The 26,979-nt window shown below is 39.6% G+C and overlaps 3 protein-coding genes across 3 annotated transcripts; all 3 read right to left on the minus strand.

The window, feature by feature from the left end:
* Positions 1-1,820: 1,820 nt before the first annotated feature.
* Positions 1,821-2,866, minus strand: LOC117548945 (histone H4). Its single transcript, XM_034220480.1, has one exon. The coding sequence runs from the start codon at positions 2,819-2,821 to the stop codon at positions 2,510-2,512; it is 312 nt and encodes a 103-aa protein (XP_034076371.1). The 5' UTR covers positions 2,822-2,866; the 3' UTR covers positions 1,821-2,509.
* Positions 2,867-3,846: 980 nt separating this feature from the next.
* vps26c (VPS26 endosomal protein sorting factor C) lies at positions 3,847-15,479 on the minus strand. The gene is made up of 8 exons (XM_034220482.1): positions 15,261-15,479; positions 14,113-14,256; positions 13,111-13,260; positions 11,910-11,990; positions 8,096-8,170; positions 7,541-7,691; positions 6,039-6,191; positions 3,847-4,031 (listed from the first exon to the last, which is right to left on the minus strand). The coding sequence occupies exons 1-8, from the start codon at positions 15,315-15,317 to the stop codon at positions 3,949-3,951; spliced, it is 894 nt and encodes a 297-aa protein (XP_034076373.1). The 5' UTR covers positions 15,318-15,479; the 3' UTR covers positions 3,847-3,948.
* Positions 15,480-20,679: 5,200 nt separating this feature from the next.
* kcnj15 (potassium inwardly rectifying channel subfamily J member 15) lies at positions 20,680-25,303 on the minus strand. The gene is made up of 2 exons (XM_034220481.1): positions 25,050-25,303; positions 20,680-23,093 (listed from the first exon to the last, which is right to left on the minus strand). Exon 2 carries the CDS (start codon positions 23,025-23,027, stop codon positions 22,005-22,007), a length of 1,023 nt encoding a protein of 340 aa, XP_034076372.1. The 5' UTR covers positions 23,028-23,093; positions 25,050-25,303; the 3' UTR covers positions 20,680-22,004.
* Between the last annotated feature and the right edge of the window lie 1,676 nt (positions 25,304-26,979).

Here is a 26,979-nt window from a genome sequence, read left to right on the forward strand (position 1 = left end):
GGGGTAACAAGTTCGAGTCCCACTGCAGTCAGCATGTCGTTGTGTCCCTGAGACACTTCACCCCAAATTGCTCCTGTGGGGATTGCCCACAGTATTGAGTATGCAAGTTGCTTTGGATAAAAGCATCTAACAAGTGACATGTAATGTAATGTTTCACTGACACTCATCAGAAACTTGATGCTGATTTAATGGGCTAATTAAAATATAAAAAGGACAAGAGTGGCTTTCAAGGGGCACTGATCTGTAAATGTAAACTTGACATTGTTTCCCTTATGTTACACACACTATGTATGAAATGTGTGCATACATAATATCTTTTTTTTCATTTCCCTATTTCAATTACATGTTTACATTATGTTAGAACAATGTACTTAATTTTGTTTAGCTCTTCAACATGAGGTTTCTTATGATTATAACATTAAAAATATAGTTCTATATGAGGAAATGCAACAGCATCAAATAACCAACTTCTTTAAGAACTCTTAAGTGGAACAATAACTATCTCAGCTCATATTGTTCTTATGTGTTTTGTTTACCATCAACTGGAACATGTATCTACTGGTACATGTTAACAAGATGATAACGGCTTACAGCTAATGAAAAACCAACATTCAGTTTCTCAGAAAATTATAATATTACATAATTGATAAGTCATAATAATACCGAAATGTCAGCCTTATAAAAAGTATGTTCATGTTTCTGCTCTCAGTACTTGGTTGGGCCTCCTTTTGCACAAATGACTGCGTGGCATGGAGGCGATCAGCCTTCGACTCTGCTGAGGTGTGATGGAAGCCACGGTTGTTTCAATAGCGCCCTTCAGCTTGTCAGCGTCGTTGGGTCTTGTGTCTCTTATCTTCCTCTTGACAATACCCCATACATTCTCTATGGCGTTTAGGTCAGGCGAGTTTGCTGACCAATGAAGCACAGTATGTCCATGGTCATTCAACCAGGGCTTAGTAATGTTGGCAGTGCCAAGTCCTGCTGGAAAATAAAATCAGCATTCAGCTTTTCAGAAAAAGGAAGCATGAAGTGCTCTAAAATGTCCTGGTTGACGGCTGCGTTGACTTTTGACTTAATAAAACACAGTGGACCAACACCAGCAGATGACATGGTTCCCCAAATCATCCCTGACTATGGACTGTTCACACTGGACTTCAAGCATCTTTGATTAGGTGCCTCTCCATTCTCTCTCCAGACTCTGAGACCTTCATTTCCAAATTAAACGCAAAATGTATTTTCATCTGAAAAAAGGACCACTGAACAAGAAACCAGTTCCTTTTCTCCTTAGGCCAGGTAAGATGCTTCTGAAGTTGTCTCTGGTTCAGGAGTGGCTTGACACGGGGAATGCAAACGTGTAGCCCATGTTCTGGTAAGTCTGTGCGTGGTGGCTCTTGAGGCACTGACCCAAGCGACCGTCAACTCCTCGTGAAGCTCCCCCCTCCCCATTGTTTAATGGCTTTTGCTTTTAATCCTCTCAATTCTTCGGCCATCTCTGTTGCTTTTGCACTCAACTTTCTATGAATATACAGCACTCTGTGAACAGCCAGTTTATTTATCAATGACCTTTGGCCAATGACTCTCTTCTGGACAACTGTCAGTTCAGCAGCCTTCCCCATGATTGTGTATCCTACTGAATCAGATAGAGACCATTTGAAGGCTCGGAAAACCTTTGGAGGTGTTTTGAGTTAATTAGCTGATCATAGTTTGACACTGAGTCTACAATATTGATATTTTTTTTCGATATTCAAATTTTCTGAGATACTGCATTTTGGGATTTCATTAGCTGTAAGCCGTAATCATCAAGACTTCAAACTCTTGAAATAATTCACTTTGTGTGAAATGAATCCACGAGACTCACTTTTCCGATGTATTGAGATATTTCAAGATTCAAGGCTCTTATTGTCATGTGAGCTCCAGTGCAGTTATGAGAATAACATCTTAGGTCACAGGCTCCTCCAAAAGAGCAACACAATAAGACTTATAAAATAGTACACGTGAATAAAAAAATCGAAACAGAATGATAGAAACTGTGCAGAATAGTCGATACAGTAATAGGAATATTTATGATATGCGAGTTGCAAACCAGTATTATATATAGATATACCTGTATTTACTGTGAGTACGTCCAATTGCAACAATTTAGGTCATATCAGCTCTACAAGTCAGTAGATTCCACTAATCCGTTGAAATGTTCCCTACACTTTAAGTCAAAACATATACACATTGTTATCGCTTTTGCAAATATATCAGTTGTTTTGACCACAAAGCGTAGTCGTAGTGGTATTTCCATAGTTAATGTCCTTGTCCAAATGTTCATTTGCAAGGGATGTTATTTAAGTAGTTATATTTAGATCCTGAACATGTTTTTCAGAGAAGACACAATACTCTCGCCTGCACCAACTTCTAGTGCTCACTAATGCGGTATCATGAGGGAATGGAGCTCTCTAATTTGAGGATATGGGTGGCCCTTAAAAGGACCTTTGTGTTTTTGTGGTCAGATGGTGAGTATTTAACCTCCGAAACCGTACAGAGTGCGGCCCTGCCTCTTGAGGGCATACACCACATCCATGGCGGTCACGGTCTTCCTCTTGGCGTGCTCGGTGTAGGTGACGGCATCACGGATCACATTCTCCAGGAAGACCTTCAGCACCCCGCGGGTCTCCTCGTAGATCAGACCGGAGATACGCTTCACTCCGCCGCGGCGAGCCAGACGGCGGATAGCGGGCTTGGTGATTCCCTGGATGTTATCACGGAGAACTTTACGGTGACGCTTGGCGCCTCCTTTGCCGAGTCCCTTTCCTCCTTTTCCTCTTCCACTCATTTTCAAGTCTTGTTGGGTCGGGTCGTTCAGAACGAATGGGTAGAAGCAGTTTGACCGGCAGTATTTAAATATTCACTGCGGACCGAAGAGAAGACGGAGAGCGGGAAAGCTGCTAGGCGGGGCCAACGCTGCAGCCTCCACAACATTCAGGGGGAAAAGTATATAATTCTTATATAATAATTTGATGATTAAACGTCCGTTAATATGTACTAAAACCCTCATATGCTTGATTACATTTATAATTCAAATGAGACCATTCAGCACCCCTCTCTGTAATTAACATTAGATTTAAAGTATTACAAAAATACTTTTGAGATCATATACTTGTCTTACAATATACATGTATCTATTATTTCCAGAGGTGGGAGAAGTACTCAGATCTTGTACTTGAGTAAAAGTAGAAGTACCAGAGTGTAGGAATATTCTGTTACAGTAAAAGTCCTGTATTCTAAATGTTCCTCAAGTAAAAGTACAAAAGTATCATCAAAATATACTTAGAGTACCAAAAGTAAAAGTAGTCATTGTGCAGATTGGTTCATTTCAGAATAATATATATGATATGTTTTATAATGATTGATCATGAAAGTGTTCTCAAAGCTGGTGAAGGTGCAGCTAGTTTGAATGACTTTGTATACTGCAGGGTAGCTTGTGAATGTATTCCAGGTGGAACTAAAGTCTGATTTAACACTTGATTATATTTCATATCATTCATCCACATCTGTGAAGTAACTAAAGGTATTCAATACATGTAGTGGAGTGAAGGTACAACATTTACCTCTGAATTGTAGTGGAGTAGAAGAACAAAGTAGCATGAAATGGAAATACTCAAGTAAAAATTGTTCTTAAGTAAATGTACTTAATTTCTTTACATCACTGTTCAGACGGTTAATATTTAGCAGGGGCAAGATATCATATTAAACTAATTATTCATAACTATTAATAGTCAAAGTTCGGATCATCATGATGTAAAAACTCAAACTTCCTATGATTTACTTCAGAAAAATTAGACATCTATCAAACTGAGATACAACATTAGAAAACATCTTTATTTAACACTTTTGGTCACATTCATGTTATTAATGACAGGAAATCAGATAGTGATCATCATTAGAGGAGCTGTGCAGACTTCAGACTCTGCAGAGCTTCAGGGGAAAGTTCTCTGTGATCAGGTGATCATCATGAAGCACCATCACCACGTTCACCTCAAACTCTGAAAAGACAGAACAATATTTAGTTAAAAATACGTTTAGGCACCTCATAGTATGTCAGAAAAATAAAATGTAAAAGTCATACTACACATATATAGTATGTGGTAGTAAGTTTTAAAAAGAGTCATATGATAGTTTGTCATAAAAACACAGTATTGTATGTTGAAATCATAGACTGTATATATAAATCAAGTTGTGTTCCCTGGATGAACTGAGCAGGCAGAGTCCCTGTAGCTAGCTTCACGGAGCAGCTAGCAGAGAGACAAGAAGCTAGCAGCAGCAGTCACTTGACAGAGCTGTCACTCAATGTGACCACGCCCTAATTTTTGCAAAAACTTTAAGACCAACACATCCTCACTCCCAGGTCGGCCTATGTTGACGTTATGTCAAGTCCCCTGTCGGCTTTTTCCAACGCAAGGGGGGGGGCCTTAGCGTCCATTTTCAACGCAAGGGGGGGGGCCCTTAGCGTCCATTTTCAGCTTTCCGGGATGTCCATATGCTTCTATGGACGCTCATGGAAGCACGGCATTCGTTTGTGTCGACTGCCCTTAAAGGCAATGTGAGCGTCCATTCTCATTGGATAACGGAGAATTGTACACCCGGAAGCAAGTATTCCCCTTACTGTCGATTGATTTTACAGTGATATCTGCACTACTCATCGACTAAAAAACACCAGATTATCCTTGTTAATTACACAACATTGATTGGTTTAAATTGTGTGCAATGCTTTTGTATTTTTCCCCTTTCCCCTTTCCCCCTGAGTAGTGCAGATATCACTGTAAAATCAATCGACAGTAAGGGGAATACTTACTTCCGGGTGTACAATTCTCCGTTATCCAATGAGAATGGACGCTCACATTGCCTTTAAGGGCAGCCGACACAAACGAATGCCGTGCTTCCATGAGCGTCCATAGAAGCATATGGACATCCCAGGAAAGCTGAAATGGACGCTAAGGGCCCCCCCCTTGCGTTGAAAATGACGCTAAGGCCCCCCCCTTGCGTTGGAAAAAGCCGACAGGGGACTTGACATAACGTCAACATAGGCCGACCTGGGAGTGAGGATGTGTTGGATATTGGCTATATAACTAAACTTTGATTGATTGAAAAAACGATACTATAGTATGTCTTAAAACACACAGAGTATGTTGTAAGTCCAAAATAGTCTAGTATGTATACTAGTTTATAATTGATCACATATTATACCATATTAGTAGAGTAAAAAAGAGAATGAATACAGTCATAGGAAAAATGTCAGTATGTCAAAAAAAGGTTAGTAGAAACAAATGATAAGAAAGTAATTTGGCAGAAATAATTAGAATTTTAGAAAAGAATGCTATCCAAATATTATAGAATTATAAAGTATAGAGTAGAATGGGAGGGATGAAACCCTCTTTAATGGTCACACAGTGAAGTTTGGCCTCTGCTTTTAACCCATCCTAGTACCAGGAGTCTAGTACTAGGAGCAGTGGGCAGCTATTGTGGGGGGGGGGGGGGAAGTGTCCGGTGCCTTGCTCAAGGGCACCACGGCAGGGCAGGAGGTGAACTGGGAGCTCTCCAAGTAGCAGTCCACAGTCCATATTTAGGTCTGTTCGGGGACTTGAACCGGCGACCCTACGGCTCCCAGTCCAAGCCCCTACTGACGGAGCCACTGCCGGACCTAGTACTCATCAAAGGGGGTATTTTTTTTAACTCATAAAGAAGCAGCTTTGTCAAAGAAGCAGTTTAATGGATGAATTTATGTTTACAATATTTGACTTCCACCACTGTTTGGATCTACAGAGCTGAATCCCAGATCAAATGCACGCTGAAGGCTCTTTGCGCAGGTTTTCTCTCAGTGATTGTGCTGTTACGTTAAATGTTTGTTGTTTGTTTTTCATCTACTGTGTCCTGATATGTGTCCATGTTGATGTTACACATGGAGCTGCTGTGATGCAAGTCACATTTCAGACTTGATCTGACCAATAAAGTATTATCGTTATCGTATCGTAAAGCAGCTCGACTTCACTGACCGACTTTGAAGTTGGTGGTCTCCAGCGTGGGGCAGATGAAGAGGCGGGGGAACACCATGTAGATCGGGATGGGGAGGCCGTGGCACACGTCGCCTTCAGCGATCTGGATGTTCTGGATCTCCGTGGCGTCTCTGGCGTAACCTTCAGCACAACCTGAACGCACCGGACATTAGTAGCAGTCGAATATTATTTTATGACCTGGGTAAAATGACCCAGAAGTACGTGAGAGGCAGCCATGATAAAAGCTGTTTGAACGCTCTAGAAGAGAAGGCGCTTCAGTGCTTCATAATGTAGTGAAGTAGAAGCAGAACGTAGCAGGTATTGGAAATACTAAGTTTAAAGTAAACATACCACCGATTTCTGATTTGGGTTTGAGCAGATGTGGGAAGTAACTAAGTACATTTACTCAAGTACTACCTGCAGTTTGAAATTGCCAAGAAATAAGTCTTTGAGTTTCTGTTCAAATCTCTAAAATTACGCAATTTTCCTTTAAAGTTGATCAAGATTTGTCTACTGAAGGTGCTTTATTGTTTCCTTTAGCAAAGGGTATACTAAAACATCCTTTACGAAATGCAGGAGGAAAGGCTGCCGCGACATTTAAAGTTATCTTATGGCTTAATTTGCTTATTTCAACACTTACAAAAAGGCAAACTATAAACGTTACACTTATTACTGTACACTGATCATATAGAGTCAATATTTCGCAGTGAATACTGAGTTGTGGGGGTTTCTTGAGTCTTTTTATTTAATTCAACATGTTGTAATGGTGATATGAACCGGACTAGAAGCCTTACAGGTTACGCATAAAATATATGCAAGCGGAGACAGGGGTAAGTGCGAGCAACCGTTCCCTTTCACTTTGCTTTTTTAATTTCAATTCAAACCCTGCTTATTAAGTTATATATTTTTCAGAGTTACCCACGATCATAAAGCTAGCATGAAACAGCATCATAAGCTCGAATGGGGCAAATTGTCTAAATGTGCTTTTGTTGACCAGCTACAGAATAATGTATTGCGTCCCCCAGTGAATGCGGTCTCTTTTTCGTAGTCCTGATGAATTCTGCGTCACTTATTTCATTTTAACCCCAAGATTTGTTTTAAAACCACCAGACTCAGGGACAGTTTCATCCCACAGGCCATTAGACTGTTAAACACCTGAACTTTCACATCCATAACATTCACCTATTTGTAACTTACAAATGATGTATCATTTGTATATAGACTCTTATGGCACTACTTCTATTCTATTTTATTGCATTTACTTGTACTATTTTATCTGTTTTATTGTGCTGCACTGTTGGAGGAGCCTGGGACCTAAGATTGTCATCGACATAACTACACTGTAGCTCTGTACGAATGACAATAAAAGCCTTGAAACTTGAATCTTGAGGTTAAGGAAAAGGGGTTAAGAAGAGACATAGGACCCGTCTTTTTTTACTATTTATTGTAACCGTAGAAAAACCCATCAGCCGTGCCGTTAGAGAACAGAACTGTGAACTCACCGCAGGTCTCCACTCTCACCAGCTGCAGCTCGATGCTCTTTATGGGGACGTCAGAGTTCTCCACCACCAGCTCTCCGGTCAGCGGCTGGCTGATCACGCAGTTGGTGGCGTCTAGCTTCCCTCTGACCAGAAACTTTGGCACGGCACTCCTCTGAGGGCAGGAAGCAAAGTCAACTTTATTGTCAATCTTTCAGTTTGTGTTCACAGACAGAGAGATCGAAGTTACTTTGTTCAGACTTATGTCAAACAATTTAAACAACCAAGAAATTAAACTATTCTAGATAGTATGCTAACCCTAACCCTAAATAAAAGTGTGGTTTGTCGAAAAGAATGTAAAAAAAGAAGACATATTATACTACACTTTTTTCACAAAAAAAAGTCTATCAAATAAAAAGCATGAGAGAAATTGTAAAAATTCCCCTCAAAAAGTTAAGTTTATCCCCAAAATATAATAAATAATGTCACACAAAACAAAATTCATACAAGTGACATAAAATGGTGTACACAATATAAAACACATTATAGTCAATCAGTACATTGTAAGCTGTTGCTCACCTCTCTGGAGTTCTGCAGGGTGTCTGGAGTGATGGTGAAGTTCACCGGCGTCGGGACAACTTTAGCTTTCTGAGGCTGAGGAAAACATTAAACACGGTTCATCAACACGGCTACAATCTCCTCTGAGTTTCACTGAGTTACGTTCTGCAAGCTAATACTGTAGTTTATTACCATGGAGCTTATTTTAGATACTTGGTTTACTTCTGGGTAGAATAAGGGTATAGTACTTTCATACTGTATATGTGTTAAAGGTCCCATGTCATGCTTTTCCAGTTATCACCCGTCCCCTTGTGTGTTATGAAGGTTTTTATGCATGTAAACGGTCTGCAGAGTCACAAGCCCTCAAAGTAAACCCTGTAGCGAGTAACACTAACACAGAAAATACCTGTCTCTGCTGCCCCAGAACGCCTCGTTGGAGATTTCTCTTTTTCCATTGTTTACTTCTTGGGTATAATGAATGAATGAAAACTTTATTACAGACTCAGGGTCCAGATAAAAGACAAGACATTACATAGATAAAAGACAAGGCATTACATATAATAAATTACATACACAGCGTAAAAAGAATTCATAGTTTTTAAATCAGTGTCCTACAAAGAGACAATTATACCAATGTCTCCACAGCTGCGATTGTGTAGCACTAAACCTTATGTTCGATAAGGCCAAGAGGATTTCATTATCAGAGTCATTAAGCCGGCAAATACATTTATACATAAGATTTCTTAAAACAGCTTGTAGAGTATTGACTCCTGCAGCCACAAACATTTCACTTAAATAAGAGCTGTGTGTGTTCAGCGCTCTGCTTCCACTCCCTGCTCTGCAGCCGTGCCTACAGTCCCGCCCCTCTCAAGCACGCTCAAGTGCCTCCCCGCTCTCGTGCACGCGCTAGCTGCCAGAGCATGTGAGAAAACGAGAAGCATGGCTGCAAGTGGGAGTGCAACTGCCGCTGCCCCTCGGCTTGTTGACAAAAAGACGCCAGAAGCTAAATGTGGAAGTATTTTAGCTATATCTCTGACAGTGAGGGCAAGGCCTACGGACACCACGAGGCCTGTCTGTAAGAAATGTATTAATTTTATTTAATACGAATTCTTGTCATTTATTGTATTTATTGTTCTCATTGTTTAAAGTTTGTGTTATGGTTCTGTGTGTGAAATAAAGCACAATAATTACATTTAAGACTGTTTCCCTTTTTTTAAGAAAAGTATCGAAAATAATCGGAATCGCAATTCTTGACTTGGTATCGAAACCAAAATGTTGGTATCGTGACAACACTACTCCTGACAGTTAAACCTGATATTTAGTAGGTCTGTTAAGTATTGAATGCTGATAATTCTGACGTAATTTGGCCGGTCAAAGTTGTTTGGGCTCGGATAAAATTGCTCCGTTACTTTCGTTCCGTGTTACTTTCGTTCCGTGTTACTTTCGTCCCATGTTACTTTCGTCCCGTGTTACTTTCGTCCCGGCTCTCCCTACGTGTGTATGTGTGGTGTCAGTATGAGAGGATGACAGCGCGTCTAATTTTGATGTGGCCCAAGAGCCAATCACAATAATACCTGCGATGCAGTGAACCAATCACTTTTTGAGTGGGGGAAAACCTATGATTAAACACTACTATCCAGTGTTTCCCCTACCATTGTCTTGGAAGGCGCTGCACCCCGCCAACGGAGCCCCGCGCCCCCCCCTGAAATTCAAGGTGTTTAAAAAATATATATAATTTTTTTTTTAAATATATAGCACCAAATTGCAAATAATCTATAACTACTGTCACTTTTTAGACCATCGAGGTCTCTTCAGCAATATTCTCATGGCATCATTATAAGCTACTTGAAGTTTCCGTAAACTTGCTTTTCTGCAGTTTGACCACAGATGTGCCGTTTAGAGCGGTGTGCAATATGCTCTGAACAAAGACATCTTCACTCCATCTGTACACGCACTAAACTTACGTAGGAGAATGTTTGCTTGTGCATACATCATGCGGCATTGCCTATAAATATCTTCATCATCTGTCATTTGTTCTGTAATAAAGTGTCCAAGATATTTTAACTTATTACAGACACTAAGATTAATACCAGACAATTTAAAATCAGGACATTTTAGACATTTATCTTCTTTGGTTCTAAAGATCATGACAGCACTCTTACTGGCGTTGTATTTGATGTCATGTTCCACACCATACACAGAACAAACAGCAAGAAGCTGCTGAAGACCAGCGCTAGATGGACTCAGCTCAACAAGATCATCTGCATACATAATATGGTTCACTAGAGTACTACCAATCATGCATCCAGTATTACAGGCTCTCAGTCGCTTGGACAGATCATCAATATAGAGGTTAAAAAGAACTGGGGACATAATTCCACCTTGTCTGACACCATTGCTAACCCCAAATGGGGCTGAGACCCTATTGCCCCATTTGACTTGCATAGTCTGGTGGCCATACCAGTAGACCAGAATTCTCACACTGTATTTGGGCTCCCCTCTTTGACTCAGTTTAACAAATAACATCCTATGATTAACACGATCAAAGGCTTCAGAAGCATCAATGAAACACATAAGAACTGATGAGTTATTACCTCTATATGTGTTGACAATTTCCTTTAAGGCGTATATACACAAGTCAGTGCCATGTTTAGCCTTAAAGCCTGTTGTGTTAATAAAGTCATCTAATCTGTCCAGCAGAATTCTTTCTAGGACTTTTGACAATATGCTGGCTAATGCTATGGGCCTATAGTTATCTAGGCTTCCCACTTTACCGGCTTTGTCCTTAATAACTGGCACCAACAGAACATACAACATTGAGTCTGGTAACAAGCCATGACTCATAAAGGCAGTAAAGCAGATAGAAAGAAGAGGAGCTATCTTTACACTGGCATATTTAACATGTTCAGCAGAAATATGATCTACACCACTGGCTTTGTTGTCCGACAGCTTGTTTATAGCTTGGCACACCTCATGTGGCATTATCACCATTGACTCATTGTTATCAATATCATCTACCCTATACAGTTCACTTTGGACACAGTTGAATAAGGTAATGCTGTCGCCATAACTCCACAATGTTGTCTGTTCCGGATGTTCCGTCAACAGTGCATGGTAGAGATATTTTGCATTTATTAATAGCCCTCACTTCTCTCCATAGTGACGTATAGTGACGTATTTCAGGTATAGTGACGTAACGTAACGTCCGCGGAGCCGTTACGTTTGGACCAATCCACGGATTTCCTCTCACACACACACACACACTCGGCGGGACGTTGCGAGGCGCGCTGCTGCAAGGAGCCGACACTGTGAGATGGCTCACTGGTGTGGGGTCGGCGAGACAGCGAGACACCGCGGAAATCATCCTGGGCACACACACAAGCTCCCAGCCAGGCTGCGGGTGTGTGTGTGTTTCGCACTGGGTTTCGCTGTGTCTCGCCATCTCACAGACGGCCACTGGGCTCACAGGGAGGGGGGGGGCAGGAGCTCCAACAAGCCGTGTAGGACAGAGTGAATACACATACTATACAGAGATGCTGTATGAGAAACCAATGTGAGTTTGGAAAATTGCACAGTATAAATCTATTCTAGTAGACCTCAACAAAGGAATTATGATCAGTAGAAATGGCCATGACATGGGACCTTTAATGTAAACATATATTAATTTAAGCTACCAAACAAATGTAGTGCAGTCAAGAGTATAATATTTGCCTCTGAGATGTAGACGAGTAGCATGAGATAGAAATATTTGACCCTTTATCAGAGGTATTTTAATCTAATATCTGTCTCATTACCATCCCCTGAGTCTTTATCTGCTTCGATGTGAGCCACTGACCTGCGAGTGAACGATGAACTCACAGCTCCGGCTCAGGTCTTTGGCCAGCAGCGAGCGCTTCATGTCGCAGCGCAGCGTGTACTGAGGAGAGGAAAAGAGAGGGTTAACTGACAGGACATTTGATATGTACCCACATCTTTTTGGACTAAAACACTTATAAGGTATTCTAGTTGAGCTCTTGTGGCATCACATAACAACTCTGTGTCCCTCTCCAGAGGTGGGAAGTAGTGGAGTACAAATACTTCGTTACTGTACTTAAGTACATTGTTCTGGTATCAGTACTTTACTCCACTACTTATTTTTCTGACAACTTTTGACTTTGACTTCTTACATGTTGAACTCAAATACCTGTACTTTCTACTTCTTACATGTTGAACTCAAATACCTGTACTTTCTACTTCTTACATTTTGAACCCAAATACCTGTACTTTCTACTTCTTACATGTTGAACCCAAAAACCTGTACTTTATACTTCTTACATGTTGAACCCAAATACCTGTACTTTATACTTCTTACATGTTGAACCCAAATACCTGTACTTTCTACTTCTTACATGTTGAACACAAATACCTGTACTTTCTACTTCTTACATGTTGAACACAAATACCTGTACTTTCTACTTCTTACATGTTGAACTCAAATACCTGTACTTTCTACTTCTTACATGTTGAACACAAATACCTGTACTCTCTACTTCTTACATGTTGAACACAAATACCTGTACTTTCTACTTCTTACATGTTGAACTCAAATACTTGTACTTTCTACTTCTCTCATTTTCCAAACAGCTGGTTCCTTTAGTCTGAATGTGTGTTTGATGCGTGATCATTATTATTTAGAGTCATTGCGTGCCTATTGATTTGAACACGATCCGTGTATCCATCATTTCCTGGTCTTCTCTAAAGAAGAGGGACCAATGGAAACGTTGTCATGTTGCCGTTGTTCAGCATGGAAACATTCATTAGCTAACAATGACATTATTGTTCTATTGATATAAAGGGAGGTCAGGTACTCTTTAAAACAGCTGCTAGTTATAGGTACTTTTTACTGAAGTACATTTCAAAGCCCTCTTTACTTTAACTTGAGTAAAGAAGTTTAGTCAGTACTTCTACTTTTATCAGAGTATTTTTAAACACGAGTATCTGTACTTCTACTTGAGTAAAGGATGTGTGTACTTTTGCCACCTGTGTCCCTCTCTCACCTGAATGTTGACGAAGACGCCATGGTACGTCTCGTATAGAACTTTGTTGCCCTTCGTGTTCAGGGGGAACTCAAACGGGATCTCAGTCTTTCCTCCCGGGATCTTTCCTGCCTTGGCCACCTCGATGTTGCTGCTGATCAGCTGGATGGGCTGCAGGAAGTGAGAAGCATATTAACAACAGGTTACAGACTGAAGTGCAGACATTTAACATCAATATCATGTCAGGGAATGTTGCAGTGTTGATCCTAGGAAATTTGTAACACAATGATCTGGTTAAAACTTCTCAATGGGAAAATACTGAATGTCCTCTTCCAATATGAGAGTCCACATGATAACAAAGGTATCCCAACTGTAGCTGAGAACATGACAGGATGTCTGATTACCTAGAAGAGCATCAGGACTGTTTGAGGCATATGATAGCTATGTGATTAACATGATGATTCGGCCTCTATGGAGATAGACATATGACAAGCATGCTCATTTCTGACGTGGAGCTAATCTGAAGTAAACATTGAAGACTGCTTTCTATTCCTCCATCTTGTGACTGTGTAACTCCCTCTCTTGGATATCAGCAAGTGAAGGACACTGCTCAGGAACTAGTTGATGCTCTGTATGTGATGACTGCTTCCATTCTTGAGAGGATCATAAATACATGGATCCTGAGATTGAAGCTCAAGCCGGGGACCAGGGAGATTTTTCTAACAGCTTCTCAATGGGAAGACTTTGGTTATTTTCTTTGCCTTATATTTGCGAATTGAACATCTTTGGGTGTCACTCGGAACAATCAAGACATTAGGAGATGTCAGTCTTGGTATGTTTTATATATAAAAAATCTTTGTACATTTACCAAAGCTGACAAATAAATGTAGTGGAGTAAACTACTACTTCACTCTGAGATTTGAGTCATGAAAAGTGGCATGATATGTGTACTTAAATACAGTACTTTAGTAATTGTATGTTGTTACGTCCCACCACCCCTGTATGATGCTGAGTGTAGTTCACCTTGACAGAGTTGTAGAAAGCCTCGAACACCCCCACGCTCTTGGAGCTCAGCTGCAGGTTGACGAGCCCCTCGAGGTTCAGAGAGACGCCGTGGTGCTGCAGCGGCTCTTTGCACACCAGCAGGATGACGCCCGCCACCAGCTCCTAAACACACACAGGGTCAGAAGTCAAATCAAATCAAAATGTATTATAGCCCCAAATCACAAGAAATGCCTCAAAGGGCAGTACAAAGCAAACAAAAGCAAAGACAAAAACAAAATAAAAACTTTTTTTGGTGCACATGAATTTCTTGTGTCTTGGTTTCTCTTATGTATATTGCCTTGTTTGTTATGCTGCTGCAACACAAACATTTCCCAAATTGGGATCAATAAAGTATCTATCTATCCATCTATCTATCTATCCCTCTATCTATCCATATATCTATCTATCTATGATGATAAGAATGCAATAAAAGCATTCAGAAAAGTACAGAAACAGAAGCATCACAATATAATTAAAGTACTAAAGTATTAAATATGCAGAGTAATGTTTATATGGGTTGTAATTATTGATGCAACAAGTTATAGTAACTTTATAGTTGCAGCTGCTGCAAGTGGAGCTAATCAATAAACCAATAGTTATTTATAAAGCCCAATATTTCAAATTTTCCTCCAATTGCGTTAAAATCTGTACAAAAATCATCTTAATAAGGCTTCTTTATATACTGCCAGGGAGCTTAACCTAATACATCATAATTAATCACTCGATGGACATTTTGTATTAGTGACTAATCAATGTAATGCCCTGAAATGTGTATTTAGAGAGGCATCAAATAGTACTTTAAAATTGTACAATTTTAAATGTACTTTGTTACTTTCAACCACTGATTTGTTAGGAATATATTCAATGCTGTTACTCTTTATTATTGATCTCAGAGGGTTAGAATATGATGGATGACAGATTTTAGTGTAACACCAATCTGATCAGCTGCTGGTCACGTGCGCACAGGAAGCTGCCTCCTAGCTAGTGTTATATTGTAATGTTGTATTATAGAATATATTAATACAATACTGTATTTTACTAACATGACAAAGAGTTAATGTTAACTAAACAGCACATAAGTAGAAGAAGCTTATTAGCTAGCTAAGCTAACTGTGACTGCTACTTACCCCTTCATGATAAACTTTGTTCGCTCTTTTTAGTCTTATATCCAAAGTGACACTCATCTCTGACCACTACACATCAGACAGACATTTAAAAGAACTGCTTATAAGTGAAAACAACGCGTTTTATATATAAATATAGATCTTGTTTCTCTCCCGGTTTGTGTTACGCTTGGCAGCAACAACAACACGACTTCCGGTCTGTATCCTTCAGAATAAAAGCAGCACCTCAGCTCCGCTCTGTTCTCGGAAAGGCTTGATGTTCCGACCCCTTCAAAATAAAAGACTCAAGAAGAGATACCCTTCTTCTTCTTCTTCTTTGCTTTAATGGCGAATCGCTTCCACTTGGAGCATACATCGCCACCTATTGTTGATTTATTTAATGTTCATGTTAAATCCTTGTCCTCAGTCCAGTGAGAAACTTGAAGATCACCTTGTTTACTTAATTTCTTGAGTTACTTGCGAATATTGACTTGAAATCCATGTCCTTGATGTTATGTTGTTCCAGTGCAGTTTTCAGAATGAGTCTTTGTCTGTTATATTCCGGGCAGCTAAAAAATACATGAGGTATTTGTCTCTGATTGTTGGCAACCATCACAATTGCCAGTTGGATGTTTTCCAATCAGATGCAGTGATGAGTTTAATAAAGAGTGACCCAATTTGATCCTGCTGTTAATGCTCTGTTCTCTTCTACTACTCCCCCAAGTGCTTTCTGTTCCTACTTCCCTTTGTATCTGGTATAAATGTCTTCCTTTAGTGTTACTGTCCCATAACTTTTGCCATTGTTGCTTGATAACAACTTTCGTAACTGATTTGACTTCTGCTCTACTGATGGGTACTATTAAATCAATCTGGTTTGCTTTCAATCAATTTGTTTGCCAGTTGATCCAATACCTAATTACCTCTGTTACAAAAAGGGTCGATGAAATAACTAGGAAATAAATTAGATTAACAGCCAAAATGCTGAAAAAACAAAGTAACAAGGGTGTACAGTCCAAAATAGAAAGAAAAACAAACCTTAATATATATACAGGTCGAAGAAATATAAACTGGTACCTCTCTGCTCTACAGCCACAGTCAGACTAACCCAACATCACTTTTTATACACTTAATTACTGTTATTCTTATCATCTACAAACATAGGTGGCGCGTGAGGCTCAGGTTTGGGAAGGCTAAATAACTTTGTTTACCTGACGCTGCCCGCCTCCAGCGTCTATAGAAAAGAGATCAACTCAGTGTGCGGAGTTTAAATCTCTCAAGTCATATTACAGGATAAAGGAAATACAGTTTAAACTGCCGTATGCAGAGAAGACGCCGACGTGTCGCACTTATCATTACATCATCAATCAGATCATCGATCATATAATATCATAATATATCATATATTTCCTTATCTGAGTCAGCTTCTCCAGCCGTATCTGGCCGTGCAACACTTACAGTGGCACATGTATGCAGAAGTATTATTTTAAGCAACACATTATGTTGACGAAACACTCGAGTCAAATGTAATTAAAGTCAGATCCACTCGTGTCTTAGATGGGGCAGTAATATCATAAAACTATACGCTTTCAAACACTCGGTAGGCCTAGTTATTTTTTAACCAGTTGTTCTGTATTCTCCTTGCAGGTGCAACTATGTGGCTTGTATCCTGGATTATATGTTTAAGTCATGGATGTTTAAAGCTCATATTTGTCTAATATTAGTTTACTTTTCATTAATGAAGTATGACGCTGCGCTGTCAGTACACTTGTCCCCGTTTGTGATTGGTCAAATGTAGCTAACCCCGCCCCTTTCACGTGAACGCGCTCTCAGCTGGAGAGAGAAACCCTGGCTTGATTTACGGAGTTGATAACCAGCGTCGTAGGACCGCTTAGCGAGATCTCGTTTGTTTGTTGTTGTTAGTTTGTTTGTTACTCAAACATATCCAGAGTCTGTTGAACTGGCTTCGTAGTACAGGGCACAGGTGGCAAAGACACAGACATTATACATTATATTTGTATTTTACCAGGATGCAGTGACACAAATATTTGGGAAGGCTTAGCCTTCCCTAGCCTACAGCACCCGCCGCCCCTGTCTACAAACATATTCAAAATGTAGTTCAAACTAATTAAACACAATAAATCAAATAGGTCAACATATTCTACATTTCTGACCACAGAAGCCTTAACCAATAACACTTTAACACTTGGAAGAAAATGGTCACCCGTGCCCATGCACTACATGGTATGCTCCAATTGAGCACAGGTACTTCCACTGATTGAGCCTCTACTTAACGCTGCAGTTTTCTGTTGCTCTGTTTGGACCTCACAACCTTGAACGAGAGGGTAAGCAGGTTACTTTGGCACAGCATTGTTGTGTATGACTTCAAATAAAGCTGTCTTGAACAAATAATGACTTGGGTTTTATTTTACCAATGTCCAGCAAAGTTATTAATGTGTTTCCCTCAGTGTGCCTTTTACCATGCCCCATATGCCAACTGCGATGAAGGAGTCTTCTTCACAACCCACATCCGCTGGAATCCACACAAATTGAACAATAATTCCCAAATGGACTAACCTATACATGATGTGCAAAATGTCATGTAGAATAAGCAGAGATAGCCTGATGGTGACTCGCCATTCAAATCATTTAAAAGTACGGATATTGAAGAAGCTTTAAATTAGGGTTAGGGTAATAATCATCATGCAGAATGGCGTATAGAATCACATAACCCATATCATATTACAGGATAATGATTGTTAATGCCTCTCTCTTTATCACTTTAAGGCTGCAGCTTTTAAAGGTCAAACTAAATGTAACTTTACACACTTAAAGGTGGGGTAGCCTATGCAATTTTGGAGAAACCAGGGGCCTATACTACGAAACTGGCTCAAACTAACCTGGATATGTTTGAGTGAGCCGGTTGGCCTAATCCAAAACATACGCGCTCTCGCTAAACTGTACTACGACGCTGGTTATCAAGTGGATCGCTCAAGCCAGCCGTTTCCTATCTAGTTAGGTGCGCGTTCACATGAAAGGGGTGGTATCTGGAGCATTCGACCAATCACAAACATGGAGAAGCGTACTGACAGCGCAGCGTCATACTTCCTGAATGAAAAGTGAACTTTAATACTAGTCAAAAATGAAGAAGTTAAACTTTAAACATCCATGACTTAAACACTTTATCCAGGATCAAAGCCACAGAGCTGCACCTGCAAGGTGAATACAGCTGGCAAAAGAAAAAGTGTTTGAATGCGTACATTAACAGGTTTATGATATCACTGCCCCGTCTAAAACACGATCTGACTTTAATTAGCCTACATTTGTCTCGAGTGTTTCGTCAACTAATGTGTTGCTTAAAATAATACTTCTGCATACAGTATGTGACACTGAGTGTTGCACGGCCAGATACGGCTCAGCTGACTCAGATAAGGAGATATATGATGCATTATGATGTGATATGCCGCGGACTGTACTTAATGTTACTCTGATCCGGTTACTTATGTTGTGGCATATATTTAAGTAAGCTTTCTTAACGCTAATGTTATAATAGTCAGATTGCTCTGAAGATGGAGGTGATATTCTATTAATGTTCACGTTCACACAGTCGGTGATTTTTGCCGGCCGTCTTTCCTGCGACGGCAGCTTTTCTGTATTTCCTTTCTCCTGTAATATGACTTGATCGCTTTAAACTCCGCACACTGAGCTCTGATTGGTCAGCAGGCAGTGCTTTCACTGAGATGAGCTCTTAGCCTGCAACCTAACCTGGTCCCGACCAGGTTAGCCGCTAAGCATAAGTTACCATGGAGATCTAGCCTGCTAAAAAGAGAACCAGCTTCGTAGGACCGGAAAGCCGGAGTTTTCCCTGAATTTAGCCGGCTAAGCGAAAATCCTGCTTCGTAGTATACCCCCCAGCTCGAGTGCGCTAGAATTTGAAAATACACAACCGGAAAAAACTTGCCCCTTCCTTCAGACTTCCTCACAGAGCCCCTCATCCAACACACACGAACGCGAACATGACCAATGAGGGCACGAGATAAGTTTGTGCACAGATGGAAGGCTGACAGGCAGGTAGGCCATCCAGTTATTTTAGCCGGGCTAAATATATTTCATACTAAATATATTCATATAAATCAGGGTTGCCAACTCTCACGCATCTGGCATGTGACACACGCTTTCACTCTCAATCTCACGCTCTCACGCTGCCCAAACTATTCTCACGCCAAAAACAAGATGAACCGGCGATCGTTTTTGGTTGGTTATTTACGATGTTGAGTTGACAGCTGCTGAAGCTGTCGATCCGCTCCCTCCCCGCCCCCACCACTCGTAACAACCATAGGGTAACAACGTTAACAGACAGCAGAGCAGTGGGAGCCGGTTGGTCAATCCCCGACCCGTATTGCGCATGCGCAGATAGTCTGCTGCTTATTGTTCTACTAGGCCAAAATTGAGTCAAAGAGTATATGAGAGTGAGAGTGCATTAATTAATATATTTGGCAGTTTGGAGTAAGTCTGTAGATTTGTTTGTGTGTGTGTGTTTCATGTGCCTCTCATGATAATTAATTTTGTTGGATACATTTTCCCGGAAATTATTGCGATAAACGATAATATTGTCGGCACCGTTGTATGACCATTTTAGACCACTGACATAATGATAATATATAATAATAATAATTCAACTACATCCTTTCAAACTGCTAGTCACATCCTCATGTAAATGGCAATTTATCGAGTTCATTTTTATTTATCGTACGATAAGTCAATGAATTGCTTATCGTGACAGGCACACAATAAAACAGTGGAAACAAACATGTGACTTTCATTAGTGAATGAAACTGTGTGCCCTTTATAGTCTGTCCAATATTGTGTATTTGTATATATATCCTATATATATGCTAAGGTCCCGCTGCTGACACGATAGCAGTCATTTCGTGCGCATATGTGTAATTAAACCCATGATATCAAAATCTCACTCCAGCCAGGTACCCAAAGTTGGCAACCCTGTATAAATATACATAGAATATTTCATTCTGAAGTGGAGTAGAAGTATTAGAATGAAAACCTTTGTTTTATTAATGTATATTAGATGATCTCACGTCAGACAGCATTTTCTAGCCAAGCTGTTAGACCCCCTCTGGCAGTAAAAGATCAGTTGTGTTTTGGATTTAAAGATTTGTTTGGACCAGATACAGCTGCCACGCACACGCTGTGTTTCCACAACAACAACTAAACACAACCTGAGACGGGGGCTGAACCTGTTCTGTCCTTCAAACTGCTCCAACAGTCATTCTCTGAAACCATCTGTTACTAAAGTACCGTGTGTTTATGCCAGCATGCAGTGGGCAGTGGGAAAATAACAATTTGATCTGTTAAATATAATAGAAGTGGCGTTACTAAGTTAAAGTGCGCTTCTTTGAGTAAACTACTCAACTTTGGAACAAAAAAACATATTTGTACTTTTATTTATTTACAAAAAATCTACATCTTTTACACACAACATTTCACTCTTCCATGTTCAGCTATCTTCTCATCTTTAAAACACAACAAACAAACTTTACATCTTCACATGAATCATGTCTTGAACAGTTGGATTTCTTACCGCTTGTTAGCTATTCCCAAAGTCATATAAAGAACGCTGGTGTTTATGTGAGCCTCATTCTATTTTTCCACCTTCTCCAGTAGGACTCAGATGAGGGTGTTGCGCTTTTCTTTTCCTTATACATGTGATGTTTTGGTGTTTTGTTTCTTTCCGTTAACCGTCAAGTGGGAAATAAGTATTTTTTTTGTGTGTTTCTCTTAGTATCCTAAGATACTGTTATGTTTGGCTGTGAAAAAAAATGTATTATTATGAAGGGCCATCTATTTGTATTTATTTGTTTTTTTAGAAAGGGGCAGGTCACATAAGATTGTATTCTTCTCCCTGCTCCTTTTCGCTCAATGGTAGAGTCATGTTTTGTGGTAATTATTGTACATTTGGTTTTGCGTACCATGAGCGGGACAAATAAAAATGAAATGAAATGAAAATCTGATGTGTCGACGTCAATAACGATCTTTATTTATTCTGTGGATAGTGTCTGTATTAAACTGTATATTTGTATACCTGACTTATAGTGTTTCCAATTTCTAAACTGCTGTTCAATAATGTCCTCCTTTATCATGTTCATAGTGTAAATACATTCAGTCTGTTTATACCTGTCACATGTATGTATATATATTTCTATTATACTACAACTATTTTTATTTTCCTGTTGTATACCTCTGGTTAGTACTTGTACTCTGTGCAATCACAATAAAGTTGGATGTAATCTAATGTGTGCAAGTTGCCAGGGAGAACATCTCCGGTAAAAAACCTCGGCCTTGAGATGGTGAAACTCTTTTTCAGTTTTTAGGAAAAGTTTCTGCAGTAGAGTAATATTCTCTAAGTAGAGCCAAGGATTGTTTTGATTGTTGGAAAGTCTCTGAAGCTCGTGTTAACCGCAGGGTACATTTCCTGTATCTAAAAAACTAATTCAGAAAAACCATCAACTTTGAGAAAAGGTAACCAAGAGGTAGAAAAAGGCTGACTCATTCCAAGATGTGAGGACTCATTCCTGCAGCAATCTGTTATTCTCAATGTAATGCCAAGATGGTTTGGGTTGGTGGAAGGTAATGAGTATTCTACTGTTTATGTAAATGTCTAAAACGTTGAAAAAATAAAAACTAAGTTCAACTGATCAAGCCCAAACTAACTTTCACCATTACATGAAACGGTGTAAAAAAACAACACGTCCTCTATTCTTTCTTGTAGTCCTCCTCCAGTTTGAGCTTCTCCGTGTTGTTACTCAGGACAACCGCATCGTTGGTGACTTGCACCTTGTCGAAGAAGTTGAAATCTGCCACATATCGGCCCCCCGTGGTGCTGAACAACACCGGCTTGAACTCGTACCCCCAGAAGATCTCCTGCGGGACGTAAGAGGTGCGGCTCTGGCACGTGGCGGCGGTGGACTCCATGGTGGCGTTCAGGGTCACCAGCAGCTCGAAGTCTCGGGTCTGCAGGTTCTCTGCGTTGAGGCCTGTGAGAGGACTGTGCTCGTCCAGGACGTGGTAGAAGGTGAGCGGGAGGATCAGGAATGGGCACTCTCCACTGGAGTCCATGAAGAAGTCCACAGAGCTCTGGTGGATCTGCGTCTTCTCACCTTCCTCCGTGACGTTGGACTGGAGGAATTTCCCCGTCAGCTGGCACTGGATCAGAAGACTCTTCCTCATGTTGGCCACCCTCACCATCAGACACAATTTCCCGGCGCGCCGGCAGATCACCGCAGACTTACTGAACTTGATGGTCTCCGCTCTTTTCTTTGGGCGGGCCAGTTTGGCGAGAAAGGCCCCGGTGACGAAGATCTCAGCCAGGCCGGTGATGACGAGCTGAGCCACGAGCGTGAAGATGGCCAGCGGACACTCTTCTGAGATGTACCGTAAACCGTACCCGATGGTGGTCTGTGACTCCAGGGAGAACAGGAAGGCTCCGGTGAGGGTCTTCACGTTCACCACGCAGGCCGTGCGGTTGACGCTCAAGTCGGGATCAAAGTCCCCGTTGCCCATGCCGATGAAGTAGAAAATGACCCCGAAGATGAACCAGGTCATGACGAAGGTGGAGGCGAACAGAGTGAGTTTGTAGCGCCACTTCATGTCCACCACCGTGGTCCAGATATCGTGCAGGTACAGCTTCACCATGCCCTCCACGTTGTCGACGCGCACGTTGTTGTGGCCGTCTTTGGACACGATCCTTCGCTGGACCTCCGCCGTCCTGGTCGCCATGGTGATGTCAGTCAAACTGATGGTGACTAATGATGAGGTCTCAGTATGGCATCACCTATGGATGAGCTGACACGAAACGAAGAAGAAACAAAACATTAATATCAAGTAAATTACATATATATGTACATTCTACAGAAAAGGTGGAAGTACTGTCACTTACTTTTGCAGAGACCAAAATACATGACGTTGACCTAATACTCACATTCATTATATATGTTGAATAAATAGAGATTGTCTTTGCAATGGTACTAAATTTAAACATTTTTAAAATGGTTTTATACATAAATTGCAATTTATTTAAAATGCCAAGTTCAAGGAACTGCCTTGTCACTTTGATCATACATGGAAGTGGAGCCTATAGTTTTCATTTAAAATGTTTTTTTTTTCAATAAATAAATCTCATTCATATTTACATAACATTACAAGCATTAAATATAACACTGAAATGGTAACAAAAAAAGCAAATTATTATTAATAATATCCAATAAATGTCAGTCACCCAAAATGACGTCATTGGTGTTACTGCTACACAAAACGCTTTTATTTTTTGAAATAATGTACTGTCTCTGAAGTGCCTCCTGTAACAAGAGATAATTTGAGGCAGTGGACAAAGACATAAGGAAAGTCAGATACTTCTACTTTGCTTGTTAATGGTGTCATTTTATCTTCAAATTGTACGTGCGTCTTTCAAGTTTGTCATTAGTGTTACTCATTGCATAGCCCTAGGGGTGAACATTTGAATGGGAAAATGTATTGTATGGAAGAGTTAAAATATTTTGATATTGACTGAAGCCATTTGGTCTGACACATGGCAGCAATTTTGTTAAAATTGTAGTGTTTTCTCCAAATTGTCACTGGTGTTACTCTTCTTCCTGGTAACACAACACCAGTGACGTTCCTATGTAAATAAGCTTTGTATAAAAATTATAAAAATACTTTAAGCTCTACTTGTTGTGGATTCATCAAGTTAAGAGTTAGTTATTGCTGTTTAACAGGTTCTAGATGTTTTTAGAAGGAATATATTTCAGCAGATTTGTATCACCCAGATTCCACCTTTTCTGTAGAATGACTATCATATCTTTATACTGTCTATATACTATACTATCACTATACTGTCAATACTGTTTATACTGTAGCCTACATACTTCATCTGTTTATAGCCTATTTATAATTATTTCATATTCATTTATTTATATCATGTAGACACTTGCACTGCTATTTTGCACTTCTGGTCAGATGCCAAACTCTGTTTCGTTACTAGTACTAGTAGTTGAATCTGAATCTGAATCTAAATGTACTTTCAGTTTTAGATCCAAACATCCAACTACATTTATTAGAAAATTGTAGGTACTTTGAAGATAATACATTACAGTGTAAAATAACTCATTAAGTAATTCAAATCTGCTCCATGTATTTTTCCAGCCACAACATTTATGTGATGAACAATTCATTGCATTAATCCAGGAATAAAATATGTGTTTTCTTTAAAAGGACTTTAATCTGAGGTAACCATACCTCAGATTTTTGATTTGGGTTTGAGTTGGAGTACAAACATGCCACCATTGATATAGGAGCTAAAGTAAAATATTTTGCATATAGAACAAATTCTAACAAAACTAAAAATACAATTAAAATTAAAGTACTGGAACTTCGAAAATGAATTCAAGTCCAGTACTGTATGTAAAATATAAAATAATCAATATAAATGAACAAATAAATAAAACGCTGAAACTGTCAATGCATGTGTACCTGCTGTTTGAAATTGTCACTAAATGAGTCTTTGTTAAAGTCTCTAAAATGGCACAATTTTCCTTTAAAGTTGATCAAGATTTGTCAACTGAAGGTCAGAAAAGTACAGCAGATGATTCAAGACACCAAATAAAACGATAAAATGTAAGTCTAAACCTACAGTGTAACGTCTCAGGGTTAAAACAATGTCAAAAACCTAAGAAGTAAGCCATTACAGGAACCGGAGAACATTTACTTTAATCATTGATTTCTTGATAAATCTGTGTTACTCACATCCCGCTGCCTCGCTGAATACTCTCAGGTGCTTTTCTTCACTTTTCTCAGGTGTGCCGCAGACAATATGAAGCGTCTGCAGAACATCTAGTTCAGTGTCTTCTTTCTTTCTATTGTCCGAGTTGTGTGAGCGCTGAACTTTGGCACAGACGCATTCAGGGTCGGCAGACAAAGGCCGAGCTGTAAACTCTGATCTGAGCGAGGGTTGGCTGTTTTACCTCCGCCTCCTTCTCACCTGTCCGCCAGGTAACCGGCAACTTAAAGTTTGTTTTGATCCTTTTACGGTTGTTGTTGCTTTACACAAACACACCCACATGTACTGCTTACAGAACGTTCTCTAAAGGTCATTAAGAAGGGACACTTTGATGTTAATACAAATAATAACAACGGTCTGTGGAAAACTAGAGAAACTTCACTGAGAAAATGTGTGTACCGGCAGCTGAATACCACAAACACTTCTGAAGTATTTGGAGCTTTTTCAATGTATTTCTGTGTCTGAAATAGATGTATGCCTCATATTTTAAATAAAGCACAAGTCGAATTAAGTTGTGAATTCAGGTAAAGTTCAAAAACTAAAAGGGGTTGAAGTTTAACAAGAGCAAATTCAAGTGAAGTCCTAAATAACAATATGCCTCAGTTAAAATAAATCTATCAGTTTACACATCAAGTTACAATTATGAGAACAATTATAAAATCTGAAGATGTATTATTAAAGAATTAGCTGATGCTCAAACACTGATAGGAGTTACAGTTGAGGCTCTTACAGAAGGTGATTTGGGGGAAATGAAGTTAATGTGTGGACTAATGTAAGTTTTAGTTTAAATACGTTTGATCTGTGTGAAATGGAAGAGGCAGCTGAACTGAAAAGACTAAAAGATGTCATTATGAAGTAATTATATCACATTTAACAGATTCAAAACACACACAGAGAATACAAAACAATTACAATGAGCTAAATTGTGAGAAAGAAATATTAAATCTTAACGTGTGTAACCAGGGAAAACAGTGGAAGTCTCACACTGAGTGTAGGAGTGGGTTTAGAGCTGAAAGGGACAAACAATGTGGCTTTTACTCGGTGTAAAATAAGTTTAAACTAAGGAGTATGAAGAGAAGTGCCAACACTAAAAGACGCTTGAGTGTTTGATGAAAGTTTAAAAATGACACTTTAACTATAAAATGTAGTGAATGTCCCTTTAAATCTTGAACACTTGTTGTTAAACTTTATGACCTTGAATTGCACATCTTAGCTTTGTTATTAACCACTTTCCTTAAGAGAGAGTGAGTGTGTATGTGTGTGTGTGTGTGTGTGTGTGTGTGTGTGTGTGTGTGTGTGTGTGTGTCTAAGGTATGAGATCACTAATAGATTTCCTTGTTCCTACAAATGGTCCTTTACAGCAGTTTATTTATCTTTCAGGATCCTTTAACTGTAAGAACATTGCAGCAATAAAACACTCACCATGTCCTATCGGTACTTAAAGGTAGGTTCAGTGAAAGAATAAAATACATTTAAATTACTCATTCTATTTTGAGTCATTATATTTGGACACACCACACCAATAACTGTGTGTTTGGTTACATCCTTTATTTAGATCCTAACTGTTGTTGTAATATTTTAGTTTGAAAACACTTAAATGTTATTTGCATTGAACTTATCTGTAAAACTGAAAACAATGAACAATATTTAACATTTTTATAATTAACCCTCCTGTTGTCTTCGGGTCAAATCTGACCGATTCACTACTTTCATCAATCATAACTTTTTTGTTTTACATTTGATTGCATCAAGGCTTCATGATATCCTTCACAGTAGACATTTGAACATATAAAATGGCTGATCACCACTTTCATTGAGTTTTTGGATGATTTAGTCAACTTTGTAACACCCATGGTGTTCCTGGTCAAAAATGATCGCCATAAAGAAAAGGAATTA

The sequence above is a fragment of the Gymnodraco acuticeps genome, unplaced genomic scaffold (genome assembly GCF_902827175.1).
Source record: "Gymnodraco acuticeps unplaced genomic scaffold, fGymAcu1.1, whole genome shotgun sequence".
NCBI lineage: Eukaryota > Metazoa > Chordata > Actinopteri > Perciformes > Bathydraconidae > Gymnodraco > Gymnodraco acuticeps.